General features: G+C 41.1%; 1 protein-coding gene across 4 annotated transcripts in view; it reads left to right on the top strand.

The window, feature by feature from the left end:
• Nucleotides 1-2,729: 2,729 nt before the first annotated feature.
• Nucleotides 2,730-20,030, top strand: part of LMNTD1 (lamin tail domain containing 1) — an 88,633-nt gene continuing 71,332 nt past the window's right edge. For 3 of the 4 annotated variants that reach the window (XR_005558436.1, XR_005558437.1, XM_039357567.1), the window contains exon 1: nucleotides 2,730-2,830. Coding sequence is in view for 1 of the 4 variants with exons in the window: in XM_039357567.1 (XP_039213501.1) it covers nucleotides 2,813-2,830 (18 nt within the window). In the remaining 3 variants the exon portion in view is untranslated. The remainder of the gene's footprint in view (nucleotides 2,831-20,030) is intronic. The other variant, XR_005558439.1, reaches the window with a different exon arrangement.

Consider the following 20,030-nt stretch of genomic DNA (forward strand, 5'->3'; position numbering starts at 1 on the left):
TCATCTTCCTCAGAGTACACAAGCCCCACAACCACGTCAAGGTAGTGCCTCACTGGGGGTTATTATTATTATTATTATTATTATTATTATTATTATTATTAGTGCCTCACTGGGGGTTATTATTATTATTATTATTATTATTATTATTATTATTATTATTATTAGTTGGTCTTTGCAGGGCAGACTCTTCCAGGGGTCCTGAGGGTTGATGTAAAATACAGATAGTCCTCAACTTACAACACTTCGTTTCAAAGTTACAATGGCACTGGAAAAAGGGACTTATGACCGTTTTTCACACTTACGACCATTGCGGCATCCCCATAGTCATGGGATCAAAATTCAGACGCGTGGCAACTGACTCGCATTTATGACGGTTGCAGTGTCCTGGGGTCATGAGATCCCCTTTTGTGACCTTCTGACAAGCGCAGTCATATTAACTTAAAACCATGTTACTAACTGAACAGAATTACAGAACAGAATAGAAAGGACCTTGGAGGTCTTCTAGTCCAACCCCCTGCTCAAGCAGGAGACCCTATACCAGGGGTAGGCAATCTTGGCTCTTTTATGACTCGTGGAGTTCAATTCCCAGAATTCCTGAGCCAGCCATGCTGAGGGGAAAGGGAGAGTTTCCAAGCTGAGCCATGGTGGCTCAGGAATTCTGGGAGTTGAAGTCCACGAGTCATAAAAGAGCCAAGATTGCCTACCCCTGCCCTGTACCATTTTAGACAAATGGTTGTCCAATTTCTTCTTAAAAACCTCCAGTAATGGAGCACCCACAGCTTCTGGAGGCAAGCTGTTCCACTGGTTAATTGTTCCCACTGTTAAGGAAATGTCTCCTTAGTTCTAGGCTGGTCCCCTTCTTGATTAGTCTTCATCCATTGTTTCTTGTCTTGCCTTCTGATGCTTTGGAGAATAGGTTGACTCCTTCTTCTTTATGGCAACCCCGTAGATATTGGAACACTGCTATATGGTCACCCCTGCAGGGATTCACTTAGCAACATTTGCGGAAAGGTCATAAAATGGGCTCAGACTCACTTAACAACTGTCTGACTTAACAATGGAAATGTTGGGCTCAGTTGTCAATTTTTTTATATACAGTAATGACCATAATGACAGGCTCCATTACAGTTCTGAATCAAGGAGTTCCTGTACTGTTTTTTTTTTTTAATCTATCGTTATCTTACTACATGGTATCTTGAAAATAGGCTAACTTTCAACTTCTATTTTTCTTCTGATAGTTTCAAGTCAAGAGGAAGGAGCAACCGCATGAGGATTTGCAGACAAAAAGTCTTATTTTAACACAAAGCTGATGTAGATGAACATTCTGTGCGGTTTTGATCCGTATCTGTTCTTGCCAGAGATACCTCTCCAGAAATATCATCATTTTAACTAATTTGAACTTGGCTCTTTGAAACATTCCCGTTAAATCCCCCTAGATTTTTGCTCAAATTGAAAAAGAAACAAGAGAGAAGAGGCTGCAAAGATTCCTGGAGAAATAATTTTATATATACAAGGTTTTTCCCCATCTAGCCAAGAGTTTCAAACTTCTTGAAGTAGAAATTGATGGCTACTACTGTTTTCTCTACTTCTCCACCAAGGAAGAATCTATTTCAGTAATGGTGATGATGAATTGCAAAGTTGGCTTGCCCTGTCAGAAGTAAATGGATATATTTTAAAATGGTCTTATGAGCTCAAACCTTACACAAGTTGGATATTTTTCATAATCTATGAACATGATGATGTCTACACATCATCTAGTTTTACAGTCATGGATTCCTTTAAAGCAGTAGTTCTCAATCTGTGGTTCAGGACCCCATTTGGGGTCGAACGACCATTTCACGGGGGTCGCCAAACAAGGCTGTCTACCATTTTTTCCCCCTTTTCTTTGGCCACGTCCCTGGCACCCGGTGATGTATAAGTGGTTGGGGGTCACCACAACATGGGGAACTGTATTATGGGGTCGCGGCATTAGAAAGGTTGAGAACCACTGCTTTAAAGAATTCTAGAATGTACAGTTAGATACAGAATAACAAAGTTGAAAAAAACTTGGAGGTCTTCTAGTCCAACCCCCTGCTCAGGCAGGAAACCCTATACCATTTCAGACAAATAGTTGTCCAATCTCTTCTTAAAAACCTCTAGTGTTGGAGCACCACAACTTCTGGAGACAAACTGTTCCATTGGTTGATTGTTCACACTATCAGGAAATTTCCCCTTGGTTCTAATTTGGTTCTCTCCATTAGCTTCCATCCGTTGCTTCTTGTCCTGCTTTCAGGCACTTTGGAGAATAGCTTGACTCCCTCTTCTATATGGTAGCCCTAACCATAAGAATTTCTTCTTAGCTGACCTTTCAGTTACATTTCCTAGGATCAGTGGTGGGATTCAAATATGTGACCAACCAGTTCTCTATGTCGATGCCACTTCCAGAAGTCCATTCTGGGCCTGGGCAACAAAAAATTAGCTACTGGTTCTGCCGAAGTGGTGCGAACTGGCTGAATCCCACCACTGCTTAGGACTCTCTAGAGATATACACCATCTACAAAATCCATTTTTAGGTCCATCGTGCAGAAGTGACCACCGTTCAAATATGCTGAAGTCAGATCGTTTAAAATCCTAGGTGGAAATTGTGACACTTCCAATGGTGACCCTGTTGTTGCTATGCTTTGATGTTGGCCACTGTGATGTCATAAATATGTAACATCATCTTTTGTATACACAGCATTCTCCAGAAGAAAATGGAGACTTTTTTGTCTCTGTTTAAAGTACTTCTTCTAGTACTGAGATCCAGAGCTGATGAGAGAATTTAGCCAGCGGAATGGAATTTCTTCAATCTGTAAGTGTGTGTGTGTGTGTGTTTGTTTACAACAAGGTAGAGTTTTTAATACTGCATAAAGTTGCAGAAGGTGCTTGCTCGCTGTTCTAGGAAATCTATTCCCGTGTCAAGTATGTGTGTAATGTTGGGACACAGTTTTAATTAGGGGAGAATTGATTTTGGAACCCACAAACTAGGATGAAGATGCCCTTGGTTAGATAGATTAAAAGGGTGCAGAATGTATTTATTAGGAAGGAGGAAAAAAATCAGAAAAAAAATTGCAATTGCTTAAAATGAAAATAAATTGCTATCAACGTTGTCAACAAGCAAAAAGTGTCTGTGAAAGGAAAGAAAGAAAAACAGAACAAGAATAACTTCTCTGTTTGAGTTAAGTTTGTGTCCTAGTGAGAGGTTGGACATAAAAGAGTGTGCATGCTTTGAAAATGATTAGGGACAAGTATTTGAAGTACTTGTTCTCCAGGAAAGCACTTAGTTCTCCCTTCCCTAATTTTCTGAAGTTTGCCACAAAGTAAGCAACAAAATAATATTCCAAGACACCTGAAGGCAGAACCAATATCTAAGGGACTTCCGCAAAGAGGAGGGGGTTGACCTATTCTTCAAAGCACCTGAAGGCAGGATAAGAAGCAATGAATGGAAACTAACTGAGGAGAGAAGCAGCCTGGAACTAAGGAGGAATTTCCTGTCAATAAGAACAATTAATCAATGGGATGACTTCCCTCCAGAAGTTGGGAGTGTTTTATCACTGGAGGCTTTTAAGAAGAGATTGGACAACCATTTGTCCAGAACGTTGTAGGGCAGTCATGTCAAACACAAGGCCCGGGGGCCGGATGCGGCCTGCGAAGTGGTTTCATGCGGCCCGTGAAGCCATCCTGGAAACAGTGAGGGAACGGCCCCCGTTGTCTTGTCCCTGGCCCAGGCCAGCCGGGAGCCAATGTACAATTTTGTGGTGGCCATCTATGCTGAAACGCATTCAGTCTTAGCTCCACAAGGCTGTTTGGAAACAGCGAGGAACCAGGAGAACCTTGAGCAGCAGCCTTGAGGAAGTGGGGCTGGGCTTGGTGCCGCGGGTGCTCAAGGGCCAGGCTGGGCATTTGACCTCTGCTGCCCAGGGCTCTGGGCAGCCCCCACCACCATCCAGCCCCCCCCCCCCACATGGCCTGAGAGGAACAGTGAGGCTCCTCCAGTGGACCATACCTTGGCGCTTGCCCTGGTCCCACCCCCTTCTGCCAGAGACCCTCAGATCTGTCCCACTCCTGCCCAGACCCCCACAGGCACCCTTGACACAAACGATGTAGAGCTGGCCATGCCCACCCAGTAGGCCACATCTACCTTTGCCACACCCACCCAGCCCTCTGAAGGCAACTGCAATGCTGATGCGGCCCTCAATGAAATTGAGTTTGACATCTCTGGTGTAGGGTCTCCTGCTTGAGAAATGGATAGTACTAGATTGTACTCCAAGTTCCCTTCCAACTCTGTTATTCTCTTAATACCTCTAAGATTTTTATATTGCTTAGCGCCAAGTTGTACTGAAATCAAGACATTTATGTAAAGGAAATAGAATGGCATTTTGAGAAAAAAAAATAGAAGACGCCGTTTTGATTTATTTCTTTTTAACGCTAGAGTAATTTTGGCTTCTCACTCAGCAGGATGTCCTGCTGGTGATGTATTTGATGGAACGGTGTGTCCTGCTGGGCAGGAGAAGAACACCGTGAGCTGAATTGTGACAAATAGGGACCATTTCTTTGTCTGTTCTTGAGGAGCCGGTTAAGTGTGCTTGGATGCTCCTGATGTGGCTGTTAAAGTAGCTGCAATCGTACAATGAAGCCCTTGGCATATATTCCATCAGAACAGAGCTGGAAGGGATCTTGGAGGTATTCTAGTCCAGTGTTTCCCAAACTTGACAATTTTAAGGCATGTGGACTTCAAACTCCCAGAATTCCACAGCCAGCGTTGCTGGCTGTGGAATTCTGGGAGTTGAAGTCCACATGCCTTAAAATTGTCAAGTTTGGGAAACACTGTTCTAGTCCAACCCCTTGCTCAACCAGGAGACCCTATACCATTTCAGACAAATGGTTTTCCAATCTCTTCTTAAAAACCTCCAGTGATGGAGCACCCACAACTTCTGAAGGCAAGTTGTTCCATTGGTTAATTGTGCTCACTGTTAGGAAGTTTTTTCCTTAATTCCAGGTTGCTTCTCTCCTTGATTACTTTCCATCCACTGCTTCTTGTCTTGCCTTCTGGTGATTTGGAGAATAAGTTGACCCCCTCTTCTTTGTGGCAGCCCCTCAGATTCTAAAATACTGCTATTATGTCACCCCCTAGTCCTTCTTTTCTCTAGACTAGCCATACCTAATTTATACTGAGGCTGGATATTGTGTATTATGTGGGTCTGATGCATAAATGCATGGTTGACACAATATATGTAGCTACAGGGGCAAAAGAACCTATTTTTGATGATGATGATGGTGATGATGATGATAGAACAGAACAGAACAGAACAGATCAGATTAGAATGTGGGAATGGGATGGGATGGGATGATGGGACAGGATGGGACAGGACGGAATGGAATGGAATGGAACAGCACAGAACAGAATAGAACTGGAAGGGACCTTGGAGGTCTTCTAGTCCAGCCCCCTGCTCAAGCAGGAGAACCTATACCATTTCTGATTAGTAACTGTTTAGTCTCTTCTTATAAAATCTCCAGTGATGGAGCGCCCACGATTTCTGGAGGCAAGCTGTTCCACTGGCTAATTGTCCTCACTGTTAGGAAGTTTCTCCTTAGTTCCAGGTTGCTTCTCTCTTTAATTAGTTTCCAACCATTATTTCTTGGTGTTTCTTGATGATGATGTTTTCTGTTCAGTCGTGTCTGATTCTTGACGATTCTATGGGCCAGGTCTCTCCACATCTTCCAATCTTCTATTTCTTTGAGTTGTTCTATGTTCTGGCTGGTGCCAGCTTTGATGGTGTTCAACCACCCTGTTCTTTGGTGGCCAGGCTTTAGCGCTAACTCTTCCAAGCATAATTGCTTTCTCCAGTGAATTGCCCCGCATGACATGGCCAAAATAAGTGAGACCCAGTTTTGTAATTTTGTCTTCCAGTGACATTTCTGGTGTTAGGTGCTCCATGACTTGCTTGTTGGTCCCTTTTGCTGCCCAAGGAATAGAAATCCAGCACCACTGCTCAAAAGGAGTTGATTTTCTTCCTTTCCTGTTGTCTCCAAGATGCTTCCCCCCCCCTTTTTTTTTTCAAAAGGCAACTGGACGACCGTATTTTCCCATCTATAAGACGCACCCTTGTATAAGACGCTGTGGCTTGCGAGTTCCAAGCTTACATCAAATAAAGTCAGCGCTGGGAGCAACCGCCACCCAGCACTCTAAATAGACGCCTTCCGGCCGGCCTCAACCCCACCCACCTAACCAATATCTGGCACAATGAGCATGTATAGTCGGTTCACAGCAGCAGCCTTCCGGCCCTGGTAAACAAACCGGTGTGAGCACCGGCATGACAGCAAGGCAAAGGAAGTGAAGGCAGTTTTTAAACTCCCCGCCGTTTCTCCGCGCCAATTGGCAGAGCGCCGAACAGCTGAGCCGGCAAATCCAGAAGTTTAGCCGGCCGAAGATCTTGCCCCCTCCTGCCTCCCATTATTGGCAAGCCCACAGGACCTTGACCCCTGCACAAGACGGCATGGCAGCGGCATGTAAAGGACCCACACAGGCATGGCCTGGGCTACGGAGGTTACCATTATTTTTCCGTGTATAAGACGCTGCCCTTGTATAAGACACACCTGATTTTTGAACGGGGTGTTTGCATGGGAAAATAGCACAGAAAAATACGATATGTTTTTTCCTTGAGGAAGAAGACATTTTGCTTCTCATCCAATAATAATAATAATAATAATAACAACAACAACAACAACCCCCTGCTCAGGCAGGATCTAGTCCAACCCCCTGCTCAGGCAGAAAACCCTATACCATTTCAGACAAATGACTGCCCAGTCTCTTCTTAAAAACTTCTACTGTTGGAGCATTCACCACTTCTGGAGGCAGGTTGTTCCACTGGTTAATTGTTCTAACTGTCAGGAAGTTTCTCCTTAGTTCTAGGTTGCTTCTCTCCTTGATTAGTTTCCATCCATTGCTTCTTGTCCTGCCTTCAGACGCCTTGGAAAATAGCTTGACTTCCTCTTCTTTGTGGCAGCCCCTGAGATACTGGAACACTGCTATCATGTCCCCCCTCGTCCTTCTCTTCATTAATCTAAACATACCCAATTCCAGCAGCCTTTCCTTATATGCTTTAGCCTCCAGTCCCCTGATCAACTTTGTTGCTCTTGTCAGCACTCTTTCTAGAGTCTCAACATCTTTTTTACATCGTGGTGACCAAAACTGGATGCAGTATTCCAAGTGTGGCCTTACCAAGGCGTTGTAAAGTGGTATTAATACTCTACATGATCTTGATTCTATCCCTCTATTGATGCAGCCCAGCACTGTGTTGGCCTTTTTGGCAGCTGCAGCACACTGCTGGCTCCTATTTAAGTGATTGTCCACTAGGACTCCGAGGTCCCTCTGACAGTTATTGCTATTGAGCAAGGTACCCCCTAAGAAGCTTCATCAGTTCTGACTGGATGGTGGGGAGGATGGATGGTCAGGACCTCTGCGGCTAAAGCCGGCAACATTTTAGATTGCAATCTTCTCTCCTTCCTAGCAGATTCTCCAGGCGTGAGAAACAATGATTCTCTTCTTCTATTTTGTCCCTTTTGGAGAGTGTGTGAGTTAAAGCAAAACCACACTGAATATGCAACAGGCGATGAAACAGACTGAGCAACACGTTCGCAAAGAACTCTTTATTTAAGGACCCTCTCTATCACCCGGCATCATAAATATGTAAAATGCCTTTAAAAAAACCCACAACAGCTGTGCATATTGTTGATTATGGGATCAAACGTTGGCTTGAAAAAGACCTTTAAAAAAAAGCAATCGAAACATTTAAAATCAAAACCATTCAGGTGCAGCCCGGATTATTTCCGCCGAGCCAAAGCTGTCGTTTGCAGCACACACAAAAAATAATAAAAACGTGCCACCGAGTTCAAGCATAAGGGACGAGCCTATTATAGCAATCGAGAGAGAGGACATTAATTCATGCCTTAATAAAGGCTGTAACGGGGCGGTGATATATTTAGCATCGACATGTAATGCTTTCATTTCCTTCACAAAAGCTTCTGTTTTAATCTGTCTAGTGCAGCAGCATCAAACAGTGGAGAGGGTTCAAACAATGTTATTATGGTGGTCCACTGCGCATGTATAAAAACCAGTGGCCGCCATCTTGAATAACAGAATAATATAGTTGGGAGGGACCTTGAAGGTCTTCTATCTCCAAGGTCCAATCCTCTGTTCAAGCAGGAGATCTTACACCATGTCAGACAAATAGTTGTCCTTTAAAGCCTCTAGTGATGAAGCACCCACAACTTCTGGAGGCAGGTTGTTCCACTGGTTCATTGTTCTCACTGTTAGGAAGTTTCTCCTTAGTTCTATGTTGGTTTTCTCCTTGATTAGTTTCCATCCGTTGCTTCTTGACTGTCTGAACCACCTTAGATGGGTGAGCTATAAGTGAAATCTAGGCTCATCTATAATGAAATAATTTTGATCTTGCAACAAGGGTGAGGAACTGTGCTTAATTTAAACAATTATTGAGAACACAATCAGCTCGTTTGATTTCGGAACCCAATTTAATTTCTCAAAACAGATCTTAAACCCCGAAACAGGAGCTTTTTTTTCCCTCACAGGCGTGACGTTTTTCAATTATTATTTTCAGAATTAGGATAAATGAGGAGTCCTGGAGTAGGCTGGGTTGGAAGTTTAAGCTGCTTTTATTTATTTGGGAGGCCTGCACATTATTTACCTCATGAATAGTAGGAACATTTTTACAATTACACTTGAATTCTGAAAGGAGGAAAAGTCCTCTCCAAAAATGGTCACTTTTGCCAATGAATTTTGAAACTGTGTTCCTGGATGTTTCTGAAATGAGCAAAAAAAATGAAGCTAAGAGGTGGCAAGTTGACTCTGGAGCCTGATAGTTGGATGATGTTGCCAGATGTTTTGTTCCAGATAATTCCCAGGTTGTTGTTGTTGTTGACGCTATAATCCGGCTGGCAATCATGATGATTTTAAAATGATAGATATTATCTTTATTAATACTATTAATCTTTCACATAATTGTGCACTTGAAGTAACAAGGAAAGCACTGAGGATGAAATAAAGCCACTCATCCATCTGCCTTTAATATGATAGAAATCAAGAAAGGAACAGTCTGGCTCAGTGGTGGGATTCAAATAGGTGAACAACCGGTTCTCTGTGTGGATGCCGCTTCAGGAAGTCCATTCTAGGCCTGGGCAACAAAAAATTAGCTACCGGTTCTGCCAAAGTGGTGCGAACTGGCTGAATCTCACCACTGGTCTGGCTGCAGATATATCAATATGCCTCTTTCTCTGAGGGGGTCTTTGGTGCTATAAGCATGATAACAGAATAACAGAATAACAGAATTGGAAGGGACCTTGGCAGTCTTCTACTTCAACCCCCAGCTCAAACAGGGAGACCTTAAACCACTGTGGACAAATGACTGTCCAGTGTCTTCTTGAAGACCTCCAGTGATGCTCTGTGAACTTAATTGTTTTCTTGCAGATGTTTCATTACCTAAACCAGCATCAGCACTGACGATATTACCTAGTTTGGGTCATGAAGTTCAGAGAGCACCAAGGACCACGCTTTCAAATCTCTGAGCAAACTCCCCTCCCTTCTAGCATTGATGATGTTCCCTAGTTGGGTCATGAAACGTCTGCAAGAAAACCGCCAAGCTCAGAGAGCACCATGGACCACACATTTCAACCCTGAGCTACAAATATTGTCCTTTATTGGCTTCCTTCTCTGTGCTATAGAGTGGTTATTTCTTTATTGACATCGTGAATTCTGGTAGTTTACCTCTTCTTGCTAATTATTGCTCCTTAAAGCTAAAATAATGTTTCATTGGTTCACACATGTTCAGTTAAGGCTGATTTCTTGAAGACGTATCTTCCTCACCCTTCTTCTATCCATTTTAGGATATGCATCTTGTTTACCGATGTTTTGATTTTAAATATAAAACAAATGAGAGATGATTGCACCTGCATCTGGTATCTAGCTGCCATCAAATTAATTCCTTCCTTATAAAATGTCTCCCAATTTCCTTGCACAAACGTATTGTCCAGTTACCCTGGAATAAATGGATTTTATTTTGTGCATTTTGGGGGGGGGGAGCTGCTAAGAACAAAGTTCTCTTTTTGACTTTTTCTAAATGTCAGTTGAGCAATGAGATCATTGTTAAAGCTGAATTATTTAGGGTTGACCCGTGAGATAAATAGGCCTGTTCTTCAGAATTTAATGGTTTCCATGTCTTCAAGTAATCCAAAAGGAATTGCAAAAACGAGGCAAGACTAGGAGATTGGACTGAATTAAAAGAATTTACAATATATAACACAGAACATCTTTGGAGGATTAATTGCAAACTGAAATTGAAATACAAATTAAAAAATTGAACAAATTATCAATATTTGGCTTTTTTTTCTTTTTTGTGCCCATGTTTTTTTTTTGTTGTTGTTGAATATTCATTAATCTGTTTCTTTTTCTTTGTTTTGTTTTTCATTTTTGGTGGTAAAAGAATAAATAAATATGTTTAAAGGGGGGAAATGAACAAATTAAAGACTGCACGATTGAACAGATACAGAATCTCAATAAGATCGTTGATGTGCAAAATATCAATGGAAGATAAATATTAAATGCACTGTAAATGTAACACTTGGAAAACTGGTACGTATTTTTCTTATTTTATTTGGCAATTGGCTTGTTGCTTGATTGCTGATGCAAGAATTCATTTTCTAAATATGGTTGCAGAAGCAATAATCCAGTTGGATCATTCTTGTGTATGGTGGTGACAATGTAATAAAGCTCAAAAATTCTGGAAGTTGATGTATAATAGAATGAAATAATCTTATATAAAGTTTACAGAATTGGCCTTGTATGTAATAGCAGCTGCCAGAATTCCTATTCTTCTTACTGGAAATCACAGCAATGCATCAGTGTAAAAAAAAAATAGCTTGGTATTTGAAAATAACTGTTATATAAAATTTCATTCAATGGATATCACTGACAAATTATAATTCTATACATGGACTTATACTGCATGCAAAGTTTGGGTTAACACGAAATCTTTAACATATTAGTTCATATCCGATGCTATATAAGAATAGAAGTTTTTTAGAGCAGATTGAAACTTTTGTTAATTGTTTATTTTGATTTATATTTCTTATTATCTAGCTATCTTTCTTAACGCTTTACTATTGATTTCATTTTAAAATAGTTTTGATTACTTTTATAGGTAGCATTAAGTCTAATGAGACTTAGAAAGTTTTGCTCATTTTTTAACAAATATCCTGATTAATATCTTCTATCATCTTTCTCTTTTCTTTTTGTCTGTCTTATCATTTTCCTGTCTATTTTCTGGTTGAATATCTTTAAATAAATTGCAAAGGTATGGGCTTCAAATTGTTATGATGATAAAACCCCCACATTTGATTCCAGAGCATGTGCTCAAAATATGATTAAGTTTGATTCTAATCCATATTGTTAGGCAATGACTTTGGAGTTGCCCACAGTTTTGATGATAATAGCAATTTGTTTGATGTGGTCCATTAATCTTAGCAACTTAAGTGGGAAGCTATACGTTGGATTTCATCCCAATGTATCGCTTACTCCAAATCTTATTAATTATTACAGCCAGTGTTTTTCATCTAAAGTTCTTGGAACAGAATGACAATTTTAAGAGTTGTAGTCCCAAAATATCTATAAGGTCTGTTGGGAAAGGGCCTCCTTCATCAAATTGTTTGATAGCAGCTGTAGAAATCCCTTTGATGGCATTAACCAAATCTCTTTCTTTAAAGTATGGCGTACGTTTTGACAACTAGATTGTATATTTATAAGGCTGGGGCTCATAATAAGTCACACAACTGGGAACTCTAAGAATTTTCTTCCAGATGTGAAACTCAGTGAGAAAAATGTGTTAGCCTCAAAAATAGGAAGACATTGTGCCTTGCTGCATGTAGAAATGGTCTTAATTGGTACTTTTTTGGACATGTTTTAGAAAACCTTGCATGTATATTGGTGGGACATAATGTTGCTTTGTGCTGGGTTGTGCTTTTTTGTGTTCGCTGTAGAATTTATTTCATTGTTGTTAAGTCTGGAGGTGTATGAATACATGAGTAAGACTGTGTGGATAATCCTTCCTGCTTTAGCTTAGACCAGCGATGGTGAAACTTTTAGAGACTGAGTGCCCAAACTGTAACCCAAAACCCACTTATGTATCATCGGGTGTCGGGTGGATGTGGTCCATTGGGTGGATATGGCCCATTGGGTGGGCATGGATGCAGTGGTAATGGTAGACTGGGTGGGACTAAAAAGTTCAATCAATTCCAACTTTGCGAGATCTTTTTTTTCCCCATGAGAACTTGAAATTGATTGATTGAAACTTTTTTTTTTTTTTTTTTGCACACGGTGGCTGAGGCCTAAAGCGAAAAGGTTTCATAAAACCCAGCTGAAGGCCTAGGACTGGGTCGATGGCACGCGTGCCCACAGAGAGGGCTCTGCATGCCATAGGTTTGCCACCATGGGCTTAGACTATGATTAATTTTTATATTTTTTTCCATATAATTGTTTGTAGATGAACTCTGTAAGAGTATTGCTTTCAAGAAATCCCCAATCCCAATATTCCATTCCCCCCCCCTACTTGTTCATTATCTCATCCAAATTGGTTTGGCTCAATTCCGCCATTTTTGTCCAGTAGAATGGACAACTTTGTCATCAGCAAAATATGAATTACATCACATTCCTTCCCTCTAATTTCATCTCTGCAAATACAAGTGCAGTTTGATTCATCTAAACTACAAATTACTCATTTTTTTTATTCCTTGGGGAGAATGGGTAGGCACAGTATATGGCAGTGGTGGCGAACCTATGGCACGGGTGCCAGAGGTGGCACTCAGAGTCCTCTCTGTGGGCACATGCACTGTTGCCCCAGTCCTAGGCCTTCAGCTGGGTTTCATAAAACCTTTTTGCTTTAGGCCTCCACTGCCGTGTGCAAAAAAAAAAGGTTCAATCAATCGTCAATTTCAACTTCTCACAGGAAAAAAAAATCTTGCAAAGTTGGAATTGATTGATTGAACTTTTTAGTCCCACCCAGTCTGCTCTTACCATGCCCACCCAATGGGCCACTCCCACCCAATGGGCCACACCCATCCGGCACCCGACGATGCATAAGTGGGTTTTGGGTTGCAGTTTGGGCACTCGGTCTCTAAAAGGTTCGCCATCACTGGTATATGGGATTAAAATGTAAGTCTCGGTAGCTCTGTGCCAATGCATGCATTAAAGACTTTTACTGCAGTTCCTTTCCAAGATCTGTTAACCAGCGAGAGGCTTGGAAGACACTTTATTGTGCATCGAATGCCCTTCCATTTCAACAATAAAGAAGGCACAGACAGTTGAAATTTTCAATCTGTATGTCCATGAATTGGGCAGTCTTTGTAAGTGAAACTGAAAACTGCAATCCAAAGAATGTTAATTTAGTAGCAGTGGATAACCTTTCGGAGTGGGTCCCAAAGATGCTTTTTCACGAGGCAATTGGACTCTCTTGTTTTTCTTTGAAGACGTTGCTCAGTTTGTGTCACAGCAACGTGGTATATGCAGTACAATGCAGTGAGCCATGTGCAGATCTGTACACTGGGGAAACAAAACAACCACTTCATAAGTACAAGGCACAACCCAGGAGAACAAACCCATCAGGACAAGATTCAGCAGTCCATCTAGTTTAACGAAGAGAAGGACAAGGGGGGACATGATAGCAGTATTCCAATATCTCAGGGGCTGCCATAAAGAAGAGGGAATTAAGCTATTTTCCAAAGCACCTGAAGGCAGGACAAGAAGCAACGGGTGGAAACTAATCAAGGAGAGAAGCAACCTAGAACTAAGGAGAAACTTCCTGACAGTGAGAACAATTAATCAGTGGAACAGCTTGCCTCCAGAAGCAGTAAATGCTCCAACACTGGAAGTTTTTAAGAAGAGACTGGACAGCCATTTGTCCGAAATGGTGTAGGGTTTCCTGCCTGAGCAGGGGGTTGGACTAGATGACCTCCAAGGTCCCTTCCAACTTTACTACTATTACTACATTTGAAAGACAAAGGCCACTCTTTTGAAGACAGCAAAGTCCACATTTTGGACAGGGAGGACCGCTGGTTTGAAAGAGGGGTCAAAAAGGCCATCTAGGTCAAAACTGAACAGCTCTCTCTCAACGGGTGTGTGTGTGTGTGTGTGTGTACGACATCATCTATCTCTAGACTACAGCACAGTCCTTTCAGTAGCTCCAAGAAGGCTCCACACCCATTTGCATCGCTCAGGTAACCCTGAGGACACAGATCAGCCTCCAAGTGGCTTCAGTGACTCTCAGAGAGAGTATTAACAACCAGATAACTGCAAAGAATATAAATCCTTCCACTCCCCACCATCCAGTCAGAGCTGAAGAAGCTTCTTGGGTGAGAAGCGAAATGTTTTCAAAGAAAAACAAGAAAGTCCAATTGCCTCAGGAAAAAGCATCTTTGGGACAACCATGACCTGGATGACTGAGAATCTCCATAAACGTTTGGGTGAGGGACACAAAACTCCCAGTGTTCAATTTAAAAAAAAATAATCATTGCATTTTGACTTAAAAAAAAAACGGGATGTTTCCAGATTTTTGGTTTCGTTTCTTTAACTTGTAATAACAATTTAAAAAAGTAGGTTTGGATGGATGTGTTCCCATGTTGTCTTAGAAACAAAAGGGCATGAATGAAAGCCAATTATATGAGCCACTTGATTTTCATCTTTCTTAATTTGCCTTTCTGAAGGCTGAAGGTTGAACCCAATGAGGAATAAACATATTGGATCTGCATCAACTCTTGGTATCGTCTGAGGCTGGGCCTCAGATGAAATAAACCATGAACTTGCTTCCTTTAGCTGTTCTAGTGTGCATGGAGGGCTAGATGGGTGCAGCATTAACCAAAGGTAATTTGACAAACCTGCTTTATCCTGAGATTTGAGTTGATGGGAACCAACGCTCATCATTGAAGAAGGCTCATGTCACCTTAGGCCAGTGGTTCTCAACCTGTGGGTCGGGACCCCATTTGGGGTCGAACGACCATTTCACGGGGGTCGCCAAACAACGCAGTCCGCCATTTTTTTTCCCTTTTCCTTAGCTGTGCTACTCCCTTTTATTCTATTGCAGTGTTTCTCAACCTTGACAATTTTAAGGCATGTGGACTTCAACTCCCAGAATTCCACAGCCAGCATTGCTGGCTGTGGAATTCTGGGAGTTGAAGTCCACATGCCTTAAATTGTCAAGGTTGAGAAACACTGTTCTATTGGCTTTCGAAAGCCAATAGGAATTGTCCAGGCTGTCTCTGCCCTGCTGAGCCCACCAAAAGTCCCATTCTGCAAACGGTGCTGCACCAGTTGAGTAGTCCTCAACTTACGACCGGTTGAGTAGTCCTTGACTTACAACCAGTTGGGGGTCGCAGCATTAAAAAGGTTGAGAACCACTGCCTTAGGCAGTCTGGGTTTAGAGCTTATGAATTGGAATTTTGTAGCGTTATCCACAGATTCTATGTACAGATTCTAAGGTTGTAGCCAAAATTCTACAGATTTATTAAAAACAAAAGTCTGATAAATATGCATTTACTTCATTCATTCATTCACTCATTCATTCAATCATTTCTATATAATCAGTACTGCTGATGTTAATCCTACAAGAACTAACCTGAGCGAGAAATATATACATACCTACAAATTTACTTGCATTCACATTATTCCTCTCTTTTTTGCTTACTTTTTAAAAGAAGTTAAACAGCATTTCTCCCCTGTTAATTCCGTTTCAGCTTGCTCTACTTCCAGCAGTCTTCATTTAACAGTACAAAAGGCAGTTTCTTTCATCACCAACAGTCCTGTCTGGATCAGCTATCCATCCATCTTTTTAAGTCATTTCAGTAAAAATGGCATCAGAACATACAAAATTAATTAAATGGAGGCCTCACCTGCTAGTTCATCAGCAGTGGGACCATCTATAATTCATGAAAGAGATTCAGAAATATAGAGTACAGAAATCTCACCGAGTTGTGCCAAGGCATTTAAAAAAAAATAAAAATCTTCAAACTAGACCTTTATAAAAGAAAGCTATTACGAGCCGTCATCAAGTTTAGAAATGAAAGAATCTTTCCTTCTATCAAATTAATGTATTTGGCCAGGTTTATGTCTCTTATAAAACTGCGTAACACTGCTAAGAAACAGGTCTTGAACAGGACAATCCTGTCCGTCTGTCTGTCTGTCTGTCTAGATAATACATAGGTAGGTAGGTAGGTAGGTAGGTAGGTAGGTAGGTAGGTAGGTAGGTAGGTAGGTAGATAGATAGATAGATAGATAGATAGATAGATAGATAGATAGATAGATGAAGGATGGATGGATGGATGGATGGATAGATAGATAATAGGCAGCAGACAGATAATAGATAGATAGATAGATAGATAGATAGATAGATAGATAGATAGAGAGATAGAGAGATAGAGAGATAGAGGATGGATGGATAGATAATAGGCAAATAGACAGATAATAGATAGACAGACAGATAGATAGATAGAGATAGATAGATAGATAGATAGATAGATAGATAGATAGATAGATAGATAGATAGATACATACATACATACATACATACATACATACAATGGATGGGTGGATGGATTGATGGATAGATGGATGGATGAATGGATGGATGGATGGATGATAGGCAGACAGATAGATAATAGAGATAGATAGATAGATAGATAGATAGATAGATAGATAGATAGATAGATGATAGGATGGATGGACAGTTGATAAATAGATAAATATAGATAGATGGTAGATAGAGGATACCTAGATAGCTAGATAGCTAATAGCTAGATAGCAAGAGGGAAAGAGAGAGGGAAAGGGAAAGAGAGAGAAAGAGAAAGAACGAGAGAGAAAAATTTGGTACCAGGATTTAGGGTCAACCCATATACAGTACCCATATAAAAAGAATGGGGTTTTAATTATGTAGTCAAGGACACCACGAGCCCTGGTGGCACAGTCGTTAAAATACAGTATTGCACGCAAACTCTGCCCACAGCCTGGAATTCAATCCTGACTAGCTCAAAGTTGACTCATCCTTCCAAGGTCTGTAAAATGAGGACCCAGATTATTGGGGCCAAGATGCAAAAAATTGCATCTATAAGGCTATAAGGCAGTCTATGAGCCTAAATGCTAATACTGTTGCCTTGCTATTTTGACCCCCCCCCCTTCTTGCAAATTTCTTTGCAAAACTCCATGGGAATCAAAAGGATTTGTTTCTCCATAAATATACAGTACAAATTGATTAAAAGTGTGAAAAATTCAGCCCATGCTCATAGCCGTTCACTCAGCAGTCCCGTCTTTCCATAATGTGACAAGAAGATTAAGGCCTTCTTTTAAATTTGTTGCCAAAATGTGATATTTATACCGAAGAACAGTTCATTAAACTGTCCCAATAAGAGCTCAATTTATTTTTTTTCATTAAACAATTTCTCTAAATGAACCTACACGCCGCACCATAATCAGCGTGCATGTTCTCTTCCATTTTACCAAGGGACAATTAATCCACTGCAGTTAATATTTCTCCACTGCTCCAAAGCTCCTTTTATCTGAGTATATTACTAAATTTATACGCAGGCTTTGCATTCTTTTCTCATGTCTGAGGATATGCCGTATTTTGACAATTCATTAAATGAGGACATAGATCTTTGACTGTGAATTAAATAGCTTGAGAGTTAATGGGCACATCATATAGATTAAAAAAAGACACTGATATCGCTGATGAATTATTTGCATAATCCTCCATATTGTGCAACTGTGATTATTATTATTATTTTTTAAATCATGGAGTGCTGAAGACCAGTTGAGCTCAGTATAAGCAGTCCTCGTCTTACGACCACAATTAAGCCCAACATTTATGTCGCTAAGTGAGACAGTTGCTAAGTGGGTTTTGCCCCATTTTACGACCTTTCTTTCACTTAACAATTGTTAAGTGAATCCCTGCAGTTGTTAAGTTAGTAGCAATATCTTCCCCGTCGTCAGAAGGTTGCAAAAGGGGATCGCGTGACCCCAGGACATGGCCACCGTCGTAAGTACGAGCCAGTTGCCAAGTGCATGTGAATTTTGATCGCGTGACTCAGCGGGATGGTTGTAAATGTGAAAAATGGTCGTAAGTCACTGTAAGGTCCCTTCCTGAAATTTGAGGCAACTCAAGCGGAGGCTTCTTAAGGGCACAACACTTTATTTTCGATCGAAATAAGTCCTGGGTGGGAACACAATCTGAACACTGGCAGCGCTGCGTTCAGAAGTGCCAGACCTTAGAAAGCTAGTAGCATTGCTTTATAAACTTTGTTCTTCTTCTTGTTGTTGTGCCATATCCGTTATCGGACGTCAGCGATCCTGTTGGCGATCCTATTTTTATCAACAGCCGCACGAAAAAGGGCTGCTGAGTTTTGTCCAAACCAGTCCCTTAGATTTTGAAGCCACGATGTTCTTCTTCTGCCTGGACCTCGTTTGCCTTCCATCTTTCCCTGGAGGATTAAATGGAGCATGCCATATTTTTCTGGGTGTCGCGTCACATGTCTGAAATATTCTAATTTTCATTTTTTAATTGTTTTGATGATTTCCCTGGGCTTTCCCAGGCGGCTGATCACCTCCTCATTTCTGATCTTGTCAACCAAGCTTATACGTAACAGCCACCTGTAAATTCACATTTCAAATGCTTCTAGTCTCTTCAGGTGGCTTTCTGTCAGAGACCAACTCTCTACTCCATGGAGCAGGATAGAAAAAATATAGCATCTGACAAGCCTGATTTTCAGTCTTAGGCTTATGTTGTGACTGCAGAAGACCTTTTTCATTTGGAAGAATGCTGTTCGGCTTTTTCTATCCTTGTCTTTACTTCACCGGTCATGTCCCAGCTTTCATGTAAATTAAGAATAAACTTTAGCCAATGAAAATCAGACAACAGAGCCATTATATCATAAAGAAGACATCAATTTTTCCTGTACACTCCCTTATTCCCTTCTTCAGTACATCCCATCCATGTACATGTTTCCCACTCTTGCATGATTTTTTTTCCCCTTGATGCAAACTCTGATTACAAAAGCGAGATAGCAATAGTTAGGCTAAACAATTTCTTTTCGTTCCAGTGACAGGACGCTTCACCACTTTTTTACAGGGCTATTATAACTTCAAACAGTTACTAAACAAGTGTTGTAAGTCAAGGTCTGCCTGTAGGGATTTTCATATCATTCCCCTGCTTTCAGCCTGCGGGTTTTGCCAATGGATGGAGATATAAAATCATAAAAGCAACTTCCTACTGTCAAGAATAATTAAACAGACGCAGCTTCTGCCATGTTAAAAGATGAGACTTTTTTGCACTGCTAGATGGTGATGTCAGCGTCATCTGATACAAAAATCTGAGATGTAATTCTGCAGACTTCAGTAGAAGAGATTGAAGTAGGTGTCAAACGCTTTCATGCTTTCATCAGTGAGGCTGAAAAGTCGCTGATTGGGGCTGAAGTCTCCCTCAGCTTGTTACAAAACCCAAAGATAATACGCAACCTCAACAACGCCGGAATGAATTCAGATCTAGTGAAAAAGAAGGACTGGGGTGACGTGATAGCAGCCTTCCAATATGTGAAGGGCTGCCACAAGGAAGAGGGGGTCAAGCTATTCTCCAAAGCACCTGAACGCAAGACAAGAAGCAACGGATGGAAACTACTCAAGGAGAGAAGCAACCTGGAACTAAGGAGAAATTTCCTGACGGTGAGAACAATCAACCAGTGGAACAACCTGCCTCAAGAAGTTGTGAATGCTTCAACGCTGGAAGATTTTAAGAAGTTTTAACCATTTGTCTGAAATGGTATATAGGGTTTCCTGCCTGAGCAGGGGGTTGGACTAGATGACCTCCAAGGTCCCTTCCAATCTGTTGTTCTATTATTCTCTTATACAGAGGAACAATGGATCTTATTTCTATAATCCCAAATAGAGTATGATTTGCTCAAGTAGGGTG

The sequence above is a fragment of the Crotalus tigris genome, unplaced genomic scaffold (assembly GCF_016545835.1).
Source record: "Crotalus tigris isolate CLP2741 ecotype Arizona unplaced genomic scaffold, ASM1654583v1 scf7180000018925.3142382, whole genome shotgun sequence".
NCBI classification, from domain to species: Eukaryota; Metazoa; Chordata; class Lepidosauria; order Squamata; family Viperidae; genus Crotalus; species Crotalus tigris.